The 15,550-nt window shown below is 36.6% G+C and overlaps 1 protein-coding gene across 1 annotated transcript; it reads right to left on the bottom strand.

The window, feature by feature from the left end:
* LOC18773407 (pentatricopeptide repeat-containing protein At3g02650, mitochondrial) lies at positions 5,661 to 8,326 on the bottom strand. The gene has a single exon (XM_020566346.1). It carries the CDS (start codon positions 7,866 to 7,868, stop codon positions 6,138 to 6,140), a length of 1,731 nt encoding a protein of 576 aa, XP_020421935.1. The 5' UTR covers positions 7,869 to 8,326; the 3' UTR covers positions 5,661 to 6,137.

Here is a 15,550-nt window from a genome sequence, read left to right as displayed (position 1 = left end):
CAGCTGGCACGGTGGGTCTAGATTTGTTTCTACCCTTTGCACTCTTGTCTCAACAGTAAAAAGTATGTTTGCAGTCGAAAGCATCCCATATATTTAAATGTATCGTTGTGATTTTTCTTTATAGATAGTTATTTTACATGCACAAGGAAGGACCCTAGTTAGGATTTTTTTTTGGGTACATTGGGAGGAAAGACAATTTTGAGGTTTCGATCCTGGGTGCCAAGACATTTCATAAATCAATTGACATTTACTGTTTGTTTGTTGTTGAATTAATTGACATATAATGAGCCAGAGCCAGAGTGCAGTACATGAAGCTTTGGTGATCGTACCATTTGAATTTCTACAATTAGCTTATAAGAAAAATTCTGTCAGAAATTGGGTCTACTGCTTAAAGGTATTTGTAGGCTCCAAGTTTAATTGATATGACCACTTGCGTTGCAACAAATTTTGCAACAGCTAGCGACTTCCTTTTTTCAAAAAAATTATATATTTATAATCTGATTGTTTGGAACTTTGGACAGACGCAGCAAAAAGAATAATTTAAGCAGCAACCAGCATACTGCCTTTCGAAATAATATAGAGATAGTAAATGCATGAGTTAAATTAGTTTGGATGTCGCGGACACTGTCAAGTATAAATAAAGCATTTTCCGAACAAAGGCACAAGACAACGGAATAAGACAAAGATACTGGCTGATAGGTGGATGGGAAATTAAGGCAACCCTCAAGAGTTACCCTTTTTTCTCTCTCTCTGCCAGAAACATGAAAGGCCATTCCAGAAAAGATGTCATGGCCATTTACTACTGTCACTTTAATGAAAAAAAACTCAAAATCCGATGCACAAGAGAGAGAGAGAGAGAGAGAGAGAGAGAGAGAGCAAGTAGGAGGAGGAGGAGGAGGGGACAGAGAGGGAGATAGACATGAATTTAATTGAAGTTAATAGCAGATGAGATGAGATACTTCATATTCATCCATACTAGCTAGCTGGTCTATCTTTAATTTGATAGGTGGTCAGTGTAAGACTACTCAGTATGTGTAAAATAAAAGAGGATCCCAATTTCTTCCTTAGGCTGGTCTTGGTTGGTCGTTCAATTCAAAATCAAAACAAGGTCAATTCAAATCTCTAACAAAAGTCAAATCAAAATGAAAAAAAAATAAAATTATATGCATGACAATGATGACGTTAGTGTAATGATCGCTTTGCTTTTAAATGCATTCGCCAGTGTCTCTCGCATACCCATCAGCCATCTGGCAGGGTACTACAAATGCTGACGCATGCTATGTTCTCATTGCATGGCATGGCATGGCATGTCGAATTAATACATACATGCATTCATTCATTCATCATCATGCATAAGCATATAAGCCCCTGTGCAGAGTACATGTATTAAGCAAGTGGGCAACATTGTCATTGAAGAAGAGATGCATACATATATATATACTTACATATTCGCACATCATATATGATATATTCACTCCGCTTTCGGTTAAGAGTTGATATATCTCTTTTTTTATTTTGGATTTTGTTGCTTTTTTTGTTTGATTGTTTGTGTATTTCTTTTTAAAACTAGAGTTCTTTCTTATAACAATAAGGTTTGAAAGGAGATATTCCGACACAAGCAAAGCACGTCTTGTGGTTGTTGCGGAGGCAAAGCAAATAATCAGTGAATAAAATGGAAACAAAGAAACCATAAAAGTGTCTCCTCGTGAGTCGTGGGTGTGTGTGTGTGTTTTTTGGGGGGTAATATTAGCATTTATTTTCGTGTTGTCCCTCTGCGCAGAACACTACCCCACAAGGCAGGCACAAGGGGATCCCATACAAATCCCCCATTTACTACTCAATAAGGCCCGCCCGTTTGCATTGCATTTATTGGATAGTGCCAACACGACACTGGCATTAGCTTAGCTTAGCTTTGCTATACTCTCTCTCTCTCTCTCTCTCTCTCTCTCTATTTCTAACCGTAGTCAGGCAGGCAAGCAGAGAGAGCATGAATATGAGATATGACTAATCCTCAGCACAGCAAAGCTGTCATCACTGCTCAGATCAGTATTATTCCAGAGTCTGCCTGGCCGTTGACTATTCTCTCTCTCCATTGTGTTGTGTTTGAGGAATGTTAGATATCTTTTCTTTTGTGTTTCTCATTCAGTTCGTGTCACCTATATCTAATTCAAACATAATATATTTAAATATAAAATATAATATTTTTGCTTGCAAAGATGTTCAAGAGTTTTTTTTAACACATAATATATGAATTTATATATGAATAGAATACACGACACAAACTAAATAGGAAGAAAAAGTAATAAGAAAAAAGTTTATGTGAGAAAATCCTAAGGAAAGAAACCCTAGTTACCACCCCCTTTGACGGTTGACAGCCCTCCTCCATTCCCCATCCCCTCTCCTCTTCTTATACTCTCTCTCCTCTTTTTGGGTCCCTTTTTCCTTTTTTTGCTTTGTTATTTTGCTTTGTGGTGTGGAAATAGCCACCGTGAAATGTTGTCATCGCCTTGATAGTCGTCGTTTTTGGGCTACACAAGGATTTGCCTCTAGTTGTCAACCTTCAACATGGATTTAAAGCTACAATGCAGGGAAGATATTGGGTTGTGTCGAGGTTTGGGTTTAGCCGGTATTACACTATGAGTTTAGTTAATATGACGTTATGACTCTTTTCGAGTTGTCTGCGAGGATGTGGAGCAGTTCTGCCATTGCAAGACATAGTTGTATGGTATGTTTAAGTATGCGTGCTTTTAGTTGCTGAATCATATATTTTAATTACTTTGTGGGTTGTTCGTGATTCTCCCTAAATCAATTAAACTTGTTGTTACGTTTAGTTCATAGAGAATATTTATTCATAATTGACACCATAATAACTTTGTACTTGTTTTGTTCCTCTTATCAATAAAATACTAATACTCTTTTTTAATAAATAAATAAATAACACACGAACTGAATGGTGAAGGCAAGAAGGGAAAGACAACAAAGGAAAGCAGCTAACATTCCTCTTACAATTTTACTTCCAACTTTTTTTTATGACTAGCAATTTTTGCAATTTACAGCTTCCCTTTTCCCTTGTTGGAATCTGGCCTCCACACGGTTTCCAATAATTATATTAGATGGTTCCATTACAAAAAGAATAGATGATAGAGAAAGAAAAGATAACAACGTTTCAGTACGTACGTAGCAACACCTGTTACATCCTCTTTTTCTTCCCCTTTTCCTTAAATACCTATCTTTTGTCTCCTCCAAACTTCATATGTACTCCTCACACGCTCCAAAAACTCAGAACCTCACCCACTCGATCTTCGCACTCGTCCTTCTAATCAAAGAAAAGAAAATTTTATGGTCCGTTCAATAATCATTTTATTTTTAGTTTTTAGTTTTTAATTTTTAATTTTTTTATTAGAATATAGAGAAAAATAAGAGTAATAAAAGTGAAAATAATTTCAAATAGATTTCACTTTTTAGTTTTTATTTTCACTTTTGTTACTCCTCCCTCCCATCCTCTCATCCTCCTCTCATCTCAATCTCATTTCCACTTTCATTATCACTTTCATTCTCCCTCTTTTTCTTCTATACTCTAACATAAAAAATAAAATTGAAAAACTAAAATTAAAATAGTTATCAAACAGACCCTTAAAATATTTGTTTATGGTTCTTCTTCTTCTTCATATACATATGCCTTTCTGCAATAGATTTCATCATCTGAAATAGTATCGTCACCCAATTATGTATAAATCCCTTTATTTCAATTTATGAAATACAAGCGTGATTTCATCTCAATTTATAGAAATTACCCTGTCTTTTGACTTCAATTACGAGCTCCTACGCTGTATTTATTTATTATGATACATATATCAGTAATTGAGGAAGCAAGTATCATCATGTCACATGGTACAAGTTCAAATTAAGCATTTTGTTTCATTTTTGGTTTCTTTCCATCTAACTTCAAAGCGTGACAGACATATTGGAGCAAGTTGAAAAAGTATACCTGCAAATGACATGAATCACTGGGACTGTATCAAGGTCTTCATATTCTTTGTCGTCTTCTTACCTTACAGGGCTTTTGGCTAATCATTTTCTTTCCAATTTTGGAATTTATTGGAATTTATCATTTAAAAAAAGTTCAAAGAAAGAAGAAACTCTTAAAATGCAATTACATGACTCAATCGAGCTCAGATCTCTGTAGGCTAAAGAAACTCTCTCCTTCGGATTTGTTAAGGTAGATGGAATCCAACTTGAGCGATCTTTATAAACGCTGCATGAGGGAGTGAAAAAGTATCCAGTAAAGAAACATGGCAACTAAATGAAGGTGAAAGTTGAAACTGATAAGATGGTCCACAGATAGTAGCTAGCTCTCTGCTTCTGCACTCAGAGGAGCAAGCAACTCTGCCCATCTTTTAACGGAGTCCACCTTCTATGCTTACAATATATTGACACATCCTCTTAACTCTTTTAACTTTGATAGCTACTCCTACTAGTAGATTTCTACATAATAACCGAGTTTGCTTCGTATTGAAACAGTAAAAAAAGGAAAGACGGACCATACAACATTTTAATTCTTATCCTCTGGTAGGAAGGCAGCAGGGGAAGGAGACATTGCAAATGTTTTGAGGCCCATTCTATTCCTTCAAGAGGCGCCAGAGCCAACCGTTGTAATGTCATAAGTAAAACAATTTCTAACTTAAGCTACTTTGGAAAGGGAGATAGGATTGGAGGCCCTGGTTTAACTTTTGAAGAAGAAGAACACGGCTTTGCTCTTTTATATTCTTCAATTAGGAATTGAAATTTAGCTAGGATCCCAAACACAATAAATCCTCAACAGAACAAGTTTACCAACACAGACTAATACAGAAATCTCAACAATCCAAAACAAATTCTTATCGCCGGACGAGTGGTGAAATGGGTGTGCAGCAAGCAAGTACAGATACTTATAAGGTCCAAATAGAGCACAGATAAAGTTTTCTAGGCCACCACTCGTCTAGGCTACTTGAGAAACTCTTAGAAGGGTAGTTGGGTGGTTTGGTCTATGTACTATATAGTTTCCTAACATTCAAGATTCCAAAATTGAAACTTATCAGACCAAAATAAATGCCACATCTAATGGTTTAAATATTGGTACAACTCTTCTAACTTGAATCAGAAGTCAAAAGATCTAATCCGCCACTAAATGTATATATGGTTTCTCTCTATGCATGTCATCCATCCTTCTTTAGATTGGCAACAACACGCCAATAACAAGTCAATGGCATGCCACCAACAACTACATCCCAATGAATTATGTTATTGACACGTTATTGCTAATCCGTCCTTTAATAAAACATGAACATCCTGTAGAGAGAATCTCACTGTGTGTACATTATATATATACCTAATCAGAAGACAAAGATCTGATTCGCCTTCTTCACACAATGATCTTCTTTATACCAGAAGATTTCCTAGCTAACCAGACATAATCTGTTCAATGGATACCCATAATTCCTTTTCATGTAACTCGGTCTCAAAATTACAAAGCAATATCTATATCAACGACGCAATCGTGGCCCTAATGCTTTTCGCTTTTGCATTTTTTATAAGAAACACGGAGTTTATTAAAAAAAATACTAATCATTTCTTACCCTATTGACTTACAAAATTTCCTCATTCAGGACAAATACCAAAGCTCCAACAATGCCTCTGAGCTTTAACTGCATCTTAGAAAGTAATATTAACCTTCAAATAGTGTTTAAGAACAAAAAATCACATCAAATTCTTTAAAAAAGGGAGAAAAAAAAAGGGTATAAATTTCATTTTTTTTAAAAGGAAGATAAACGCTAAAATATCAAAAACCCACTGATATCAAGATGTAGCAAATGGACAAACCCCAAAAGAAAATTAAGGCTTCAAAAATTGCATGTTGCAAGCAGAGGACCCAGTCCTGACTTTTAAGGCGCATACCTCTGGCTTAGCTCTGAAGGTTGTAGCATACAAGTCCAAGGGAAAAAGGCAAGAAAAGATTGAAAAACACCAATCTTCCTTTTGTATATGATTGACAAGAGGAGATGCATAACTATCACCATGAACAAAATAAACCGCAAAGCTTCACTTTATTTCCCCAGTCTTCATCATAACATCCACATACCAAAAACCAGATGACCATTTTAGGCTTCTGCAACTACATTCTCAGTCTCTATTTTCTCCTCCTTCAGTTCCTTCACAGCTTTTATAAGACCCCGAGTAATCCCATTGAGATGCAACCCATTATCCTTCATTTCTTCAAGTAGTTTTTCTGCTGTTTCCCAATCCAAGGCCTTGAGGCAAAGAGATTGGATCAACTTATTGTACTCATCAACATTAGGTTGGACCCCAGAATCTTTCATCTCGCGCAACAACTTTAAACCCTTATCGAACTCTTCCAGTTTGCAATACCCACGGATGAGTGTATGGTAAGTCACAGGACTCAATTTGGGGTGCTTGTTTTTGGCTTCGGATAATATTTTACAAGCCTCCTCCATCTGACCTCCATTTGTATAACCACTCATGATAACAGTGTAAGTATACACATCTGGTTTCAACCCCCTACTCTTCATTAGATTCATCATCTCAATTGCCTCTCCCATATCCCCAGCCTTACAATAGCAATTGATTACCATATTGAAAACTGCATTTCCTGGAGGTGGGCCCTTCATTGTCATCTCAAGAAGCAATTTTTTGGCCCCATCGACATCCTTTGTCCTACACAAACCTCGAACAACAGCTGAAAAGGGCTTAATCGCATATTTCCGTGCTTCACCAGCAAAATCATCTAACATATCTAGAGCTAATTTAACGGTTTCATCCTCCCTACAGAGTGAACTGATCAAAAAATAAACCGAAGCGGGAGGCAGGTACTGCTTCTTCACATTCGCCGCCGAGGAATAAACCAAATGGGCATCTTTAGCTTTTTTACCCTTGCAAAACCAGGATATGATCCTACCAACTTTCTCACCGTCAGGCAAGATTCCCGCATCAAGCATCTTCTCACAAACAGACTGAGCCCAACCAAAAATTGAACGCCTGCAAAGTGCTTCAATTGTAAAGTAATATGTATCTGCATTTGGGACACATCCAAAATCACCAAACTTGTTGAACACCTCCAAAGCAGCTTTCCCTTTACCCAATTTTGAGAATGAAGATATCAATGCGTTGAGAATTTCCACATGCACCACAGTGTTCTCCTTCTCACCAACCTCCTTAACTAAATCCCACAAATAATACACATCTCTCTTCCTAACGAGGCCACTACATGTCGCTCGAACAAGTGCATCCAGTATGTGCGTAGTGACACCAAACTCGGGTTTCTCCTTCAACGCCCACTTGAAAAACCTAATCAAATTCTCACCCAAAACAAGTGGGGTTTCAACTACTTTAATCACAAACTCTGGATGTAAAGTCAAATTTAAACCATCAAAACTAGACTCAAGACACCCATCAGCACTGCTCTGAAGAAGAGACAATAAACTCTCCAACTGCTCCAAATCAATCTCATAAACCTCTTCCACTTCCCCCAACTCTACAGCAGGGGGGGAAAACATGTTCATCTGAGTATCACCCTTTTCCTCTCCAACAAGCCCATTCCCAGGGGTAAGATTTTCCCTATGTGTATCACCATTTTCACCAAAGTCCACTGATAGCTGTTGTCCTTCAGCTGAATCAGAATCACTAGGGTTTTCTGAGAGCTGAGAAAGGAACCTACGGGTTTGGCAGAGAGATAATCTGGTCGGAAAATGAGGAGATTGATCAACTAGTGTTAGGGTTTTAGAGGAAAGCACCTTATGGTTTCGAGTTGCACACAACTTCTGTGCCGCCTGTGTCGAAAGAGAAGCTCTTGCTGTCACAACAGACCTCCACATCTTTCTCTCGGCTACGGGGGGCTCTCAGCGTGGTTTATGTGTAACTCAAAGAGTGAGAGTGAGAGATCAAAAACCCTAATTTGGGGCAAAGTGCAGAAATGAAGGTGCGCTTATGCATTTGGGTATAACCCGAATCACTGTTACCTAATTTAAATTTGACAGGTTTTAGATAAAGGAATAGTTTTTATATTTAAACCCCACACATTTCTTTGTTCACCTTATATCTAAGTTAAATCCAACTTCTAATTCAAAATTTTCTCAATCTATAAAAAAATCTCACTATCTTTCCAAACTACCCCTAAATACACACCCAGCAGAAAAAAATAATATTAAAAAACTCATCAACCCCACACCCCACACCCTATTATCTTACCCCTCACCACTTCAAGGGAGATGTCAAATATTAAACATCAAATTTTAATTTGATGGCTAATATGACAATTTGACATCTTACACAGTTTTACAGTCCACCCGATATGTCAAATTAAATTATTATTTTATTACATTTTAGTGTTGATTTATTTTTAATTAAAAAATAATAATAAAATATTTATTTGACATCTTGCTTTTGGAATGTCAAAAATAACATCTCAACCTCCGGCCTTCATTCCACATCAGCTTCGACATATCGGTTGAAGTGATGTGAGATGTTATTTCTAACCGTTAAATGTCTATGTGACACTTTTGACACATTGGTTGGAGATGCTCTAAGTTCATTTCAACCTCAGAATTACAACAAATCTTTAATCACAACATCCTCATTAATTCTAGGAGGAGTCCCAAACCAAGAAACAATCTCACATTACATACCTCAATTGACGACCCACAAGCCACTATTTGTATACCGTATTTTAGGTTTATGAAGAGAAGATGAGAGTGTAGTAGGTTTCTTGGATTGAAAGAGAAGAGTAATCTGGCAATAGGATGTAGAGGAGTTTGTGTTTTTCTAAAACTTAATATGAAAAGTGGTAAGGTGTATGTATAGATATATTAGGGTTAAGTATTAAATTGGATGACCTTTTTTGTCTTTTTACACAATAATAAAACTTAAGAGCTTAATGATTTAAGTATTGGGGTGAACAAAAAAAAGTATGAGGTTTAAATAGAAAAACTTTAAAAGAAAGGCTTTATTATTATTATTATTTTACATTAAAAAAGGCTTATTACTTTTCTCCTTGTATTTTCGCTCAAGTTTCACTTTCCTCCCCTCATTTTTAGGCGACTTACAAATTTGATTTTTTATTTTTTTAATTTTTTGGTTCTAAGGCATTCTCTAACCCATTTGGAGCTAAACCCAAATTTTCCCCCTCCAAAAGTAACTATTTAGGTTTTGCCAAGACTCGAACCGTTTTTTCCCCCAAACCCTTCAGACTCAAATTTAAAAGTAACTATTTAGGTTTTGCCAAGACTCGAACCGTTTTTTCCCCCAAACCCTTCAGGCTCAAATTTTAAGTCCGCAACTTTATTAAATTATTTAAGTCTAATTTTTTTTTCAAATGGATAACCTTTCTTCATTTAATCTTTTTAAATAAAATCACAATTTAATTTTTTGAACCATTTAACCTAAAAAAATTGAAATTCCACAAATATAATTTTTGGTGGATTATTTGAGAAATGAGTAGGTATTTATAAAGTTTGGAGTGAGTTTTGGGGTTGAATCTGATTTTAATTAATTTAAAATATTATTTTGATTGTTGGATTTAAAGTTCAGCCGTTGGATTTATTTTTATTTTTACCTTTAAAATAGTACGGATTTAATCTAGATCGTTGATTGAGGTTACTATTGGAATATATATAAGGGATGTTTGAATTGTTGTCATTGGATTCCAACGGTACACATGGGCTACGTCAGCCTGCGTGGGCTCCACAGAAAAAAAAATTCCAGTTAAGGCAATAGTTTGACTAGTACTTGGCCTCAAGTTTGTCCCAAATTTTGACCCCTTGATTTTCTAGAGTTGGAAGAGGAAATGGGTTAAAATTTGTGATATTTTATGTTTGGCCTCATGTGTTGGAGATGGCTTGAGGCCATATCCATCCAATGCTAAAGGGGCTAAACCTAAATTTTCACCATTCAAAATACAACTATTCATGTATTGCCCAGATTCAAACTGTTTTTCCCCCAACCCTCTGGACTCAAATTTTGAGTTTGTAGCTTTATTAAATTGTTTAAAAATAGTTTAACTCTAATGGGTCCACAAAATTAACTTTGCACATGGGGAAGTGGGTTGTGTGAGTGTGCTCCACCAAATTTCAGTCTAGGCAAAACATGTACTGCTATTCCACCCAAGATATTGACTAGATTGATATTTTGCATGGCCCTATACATGCACTGGGGGTTCCATCTAGGCTATATTGCCAAAATTTGACATTTGGCCCTTTCCACCATTGGAGATAGTGTAAGGGAGCCGAAGCTCAGAAGAAAAAAAACTACATAACCAAACTTTTGGGTCTAGCAATCCCACTCAAATCTTCCAAATTTAAATTTCTTTTTTTATATTCTTTATTGGATCATAAAAACCCATTTTAAGAAAAGCTCTTCCCCATCGAAACCACTGGTTTCGCTTGGTAGGCTGGGAATGCCCGACTTATCAATTTATCCGACATGCATATTTTTTATTTTCCAATGGATTTACATCTTTCATTAATGGAAATTTTTTGATGTATCAATACAATTTGTTTATAGGTGAAATGTCTTTCATCCCTAGTATGGTAGTACCTTTGGTGGCCCGGTTTGGATTGAATTGGAGTTGAGTTCAAGCGAGTCATTATGAGTCTCATCCCTCTATGTGAAACTTGTAAGACACAATATATTGGACTCTTATTCATTTTAATAAGTTCAGTCCTAGCGCACCAAACAACAGCTAGGACTCTTGTCAATTTTAATTGAAATAGTCTAATCTAGTCCTAGCCACCAAACACAATGTTAAGTTACTGCATCCGCAATCAATTATAGACTCGGGTATCAATCACATGAACCACCACCAACAACAACAACAACAACAAAAACTGTATCATTTTAAAATACTAAAATATAACAAATTGAATTGGAAAAAAAATAAATAGATTTTGAAAATTACAAATAAAAACCAAAAAACACTAAATTTCTAAAATACTTTATTTCAAACGGAGAAAATAAATTTTAAAATGCATTCTTCTGCCCTTTTTCTATTTTCAGCATTGCGCAAGTAAATGCCCAATAGAACAATTAAATCATACTCAATTTTATTTTATTTTGTCAGAATCAAGTTTTATTAAATAAAAGGCCAAAGCCATTTACACAAAGGCGAATTCAAAATATGAGTTCAACTAAATGAAACACAAAAAGGCATAGAGCCAACTACATTCATAAAACCAAAGAGTGTGTTAGTTGGATTGTCTCATACTTTTGGTGTGCTTCCAAATGGTCTCATAAGTTCACTTCCAAATGGTCTCATAAGTTCAAACTCACACAATATCCGTTTGTGTAAGTTTCCTCATTCTCGAGTCCCCGTTCCTAACTTTGTGTCACAAAAAAACTAATAATAAGGGCTAACGACAAAAGACACCCTGTTGGTTTAGAGTCATTCTTAAATTGGGCCCCAAGGTATCAATTTTATCAATTTACGCCCTTACGTTTTCAACATCGTCCAATTTCATCTTTTCGTTAAATTGACCAGACGATCAATCATTAAATGCTGATGTGGCACCCGTGGGACCCACCCCACCAGCTGATTGACCATTCCGTGCATTACAGTTGAAGGGTAGTTTCGGGTTTCGACAATTCAAAAAAAAAAAGAAAAAAAAAAGAAAAGGAAATCACGCCCAAAGTGGGCACGAATTGCAAAGCTGGGGATCGAACAAAAATACCCAAAATGTCTTTGTCTTCAACCTCAGTTTAACCTAAATCCTAAATCTTCATAGCTGAGAGCTTAGATCTACGATTTCAAAGAAGTGAGTTTCCTAAAAGGTTTATTCGAATGAATTGGCTTGTTAACCTAGAAAACGAAGGAGAAATAGAGCATAAGGCGACGGTATGTTGGTGTAGTAAGAATGCGAGAATCCAAACCTCGTGGGCAATTTCAAATTCTGGGAGGCGATTCGCTGTGTGTGCAAAGGTAAAAAATTGGATTTGATGCAAAATATTATATTTTGAATTGTACCAGGTGCAAATATGAATTTACATAGTGGGTTTTGTGCAGGGTAGAGGAGGTTGTGATTTCTGGGTTTGGTATGATGTGGAAATATGTGAAAGGTCTAAAGTTGTGATTCCGGGGCTACTAAAATCGCGAGATAAGTTGAAAAATTCACTAGCAAAGGCAAGACGCAGAGAGAAGGTTCTTTGGGCAGTATTGGTGGTGTCGTGCATGCTTATTGCAATGTTTTTTTTGGAGGAAATGATGGATCAGATGGACTGAAGCTGAAGACTTTGGAATTAGCATGAAATGGGGTGTTTTAGGGATGCATTGTGCTTTTGGTATGGAAAGCACTATGCTTGTGGTGTAATGTAGTGTGCTTTTGGTATGGGATGCACTGTGCCTTTGGTATGGAAAGCACTGTGCTTTTGGTATGGAAAACATTGTGCTTTTGGTTATGTAATGGGAATGAACATTTTGTCTATGTAATGGGAATTAGCATTATGGCTATGTAATCTGCATACAATGTGATGTTTTGGCAATGCAATGATGTATTGATATGTACAAAATGAACCTCTTCATTCCAACAACTTGTTTCTACAAAATATCAACAAATTCATTTCCACTTGCAGCATAACAACAAAGGGCCACAAGCTAACATTTACAACCTTCCAAGTGAACAGAACCTGTTCTGCAAAAAATCATAATCTATTTTCCAAAAAAACAGAACCTGTCTTACAAAATATCATAAGCTATCTTCCCAAAATAAGGCAACTTGTCTCCTAACCCAACCAGCTAATAATGGTAAAACTGTCTTTTGATAACAAAAGGACCTAACCCAACCAACTAAAAGAAGTCTGTGATTTCAAAATAACAACAAAGACAAGTGTGCAAGACCATCAATATTCCTTGCTCAAGTCTGATGCTCTCTCAACCATGGGTCATTTCCTCAATAAATAAGAATTCACAATTGAAGCTTCGGTTGATGCAGGAGGGGCAGATGTTGAGGATGGAGTAGCTGAATCACTTGGTGGTGCATTTGAACTTCCAGCTACAGTGGTGGCCTTTCTCTTCCATTTTCCTTTCTGCACAACTCTTGCAGGCTTAGCTCGCCTTGTTGTTGTTGTGGGACCAGCTTCACTTGTTTGAGTAGTTTGCTAGGATGAGGCAAAAAATAATAAACTGTTAGTTGCAAGATATACAAAAAACATTAAAATTCATAAAAGTAACAAATGTTCATCCTTAGATGTTTACCTCATCCTTCCTATTTTTTATTTTTGTTTTGGGGAGCAGATTCCTATGTCAAGTCCCTTTATTATGGCCATTTCTTCCACATTGGCCACACTTCAGTGAGTCTTGAACTTTTGTAACAACATTGGCCTTTTTGCTTGACTTACCTACTTCCTTCCTTCTAGCCTTTCTTGGCCTTCCAGGTTGTTTGAAGTATGAAGGAGGCACACATGGTGGCATATTAGTTCTATCCTACAACTCCATCCCATTCATAGGTAGTATGAGGTTTTCATATGCCTTGAAATATGTGTCAGTGTGATAACATGCATCCACAAAATTCATTACGTTCAGGCCCCCATTGTAATTTATAGCTGCCACTCCATGAACACAAGGCCTACCAATCAAATCCCATTCTCTGCAAGAACAGGTCCTCAAATCCAAGTCCACAATATACTGTGAAATCCCACCGTTGCCAACTTGAAATTTTCCTCCGCCTGACCACATAGTGACACAACCACTTGCTTTTGTCTTATTTATCTCTACCTTCTTAAAAATCTTGGGGCAAATTGCCTTTGTTCAATTCCTCCTTTTTGTCTATTCTGCCTTATATCATCCTCATCAACTTACACGTAACTATCTAAAAAATGATCAGTATTGGCTTATCTCTGCATGCCAATATGAATGAGTTGAAGGACTCATATATATTGTTTAAAAGCATATCACACTTTACATCAGTGCTGAAGTGTGATCGAGACCAATGCTTGAGAGGTTTTTATGGTTCAATCAGCCAATTATAAGCATCTTTATCAAGGTTTTTCAGCTCTTCCATCTGTTTGGCAAACTGTGGAACAGTTGTTGCTTTTGCAGCCCCCCATAATTTGTCAGACAAAGCTTTTCCTTTGAATTGTAATCTGAAGTTGGTGAAAAATGTCTTGCACAAAACCTATGTTCACTGTTAAGAACAACTTGCTCAAAAGCTGGTAATAACCCTTTTTGCTTATCTGGATATGAAAATGTGTCCAAACTGATCAACAATCTCTACATCCTTTACCAGCAATTCCGAAAACCAAACCCATGAGTCCTTGCACTCAGACTCAACCATTGCATACGCAATCACCCATATTTCATTATTAGCATCTATACTAATTGCTACTAAAAATTGCCCTCCATATACATTCTTCAAGAAGCAGCAATCCAATCCAATAATGGGTTTGCATCCAGCAATAAACCCTGCTTTACATGCATGTAGACACACATATAACCTTTGAATCATTTGATGACCCAATTGTTCATTGAAATGACATTGAACTTTGGTAGTTGTTCCTGTATTGGTATTCCTTAACTCTTCACAATAATCCCAAATTCTAGAGTATTCTTATGTGTATATTCCCTCAATATGCCTCAATGCCCTCTCTTTTGCCCTATAAACTTGTTGCCTAGAAACTCCAGTGTTATAATCCTTCCCCACAGTCTCCATAAATGACCTAATTAACCAACTTGGATTGCTCTTCTATGCTTCCATATATTTGGCACTGAGCCAACTAGACTTGACAGTGGGGTTCTCCCAAACAATACCACAACTGTGTTCACCCCTTATATTTCTTAACCTGCAAGGTCTTCTCATGCTATATTTTGGAAGCATATATCTCCCATAAGCAATCTGGATCTGCACAAATTGTCTTTAGCTTGAAAGCCTCACTTCTCACAAATACAACATCCCTATTCATATTTATAAATTGTTCTCTGACAGCATATCTAAAAACTTTACAATCACTGAACTTCATCCCAACCTCAAACTGTGGATCTCCTATGTCAATTGCCAAGTTGAACTCTAACCATCTATCCTTCATTGGAGTGTCATCATCAGAGTAATACTTAGGCTACACATTATCAGAATCATACTCCTCTAAATCCAGTTCAACATCTGCACCACAATCCCTAGATTCAACCCCAGCATTTGTTGACTCTGGTTCTTTTCTTTTTCACCCATCTCCAACCCACTCAGTTTGTTTGTCCACCCATTCATCAAAATCGACATCATCATCACTATCATCACAACTGAAGTTAGGGTTTGCAAAATCAGAGTCAAGACTATCTACTGACTCCTCATCATCATATACTGTGGTCTTTCTCCTTGCTTTTCTTGTCTTCATTGGATGACATCTTGATAACTTACTCTTGTCTATAGTTGCTTCAACAACCTCATTCTCAACTAGTCCCTCAGTTACTGTATTGGACCTTTGGTCTTCTTTATCACGTGTCTTGTTTACATTTTTGCACCTCCTTTTACCAAAAGCTCTTGCCCTCATTTTCCCAAAAACAGAACTGACTTTACTTTTC

This window comes from Prunus persica, chromosome G6, assembly GCF_000346465.2.
Source record: "Prunus persica cultivar Lovell chromosome G6, Prunus_persica_NCBIv2, whole genome shotgun sequence".
NCBI classification, from domain to species: Eukaryota; Viridiplantae; Streptophyta; class Magnoliopsida; order Rosales; family Rosaceae; genus Prunus; species Prunus persica.
This window is presented reverse-complemented; position numbering and strand designations above follow the sequence as displayed.

What these genes read in the sequence shown, in the direction of transcription:
- LOC18773407 (XM_020566346.1), bottom strand. Translation starts at nt 7,868, where the DNA reads ATGTGGAGGTCTGTTGTGACAGCAAGAGCTTCTCTTTCGACACAGGCG.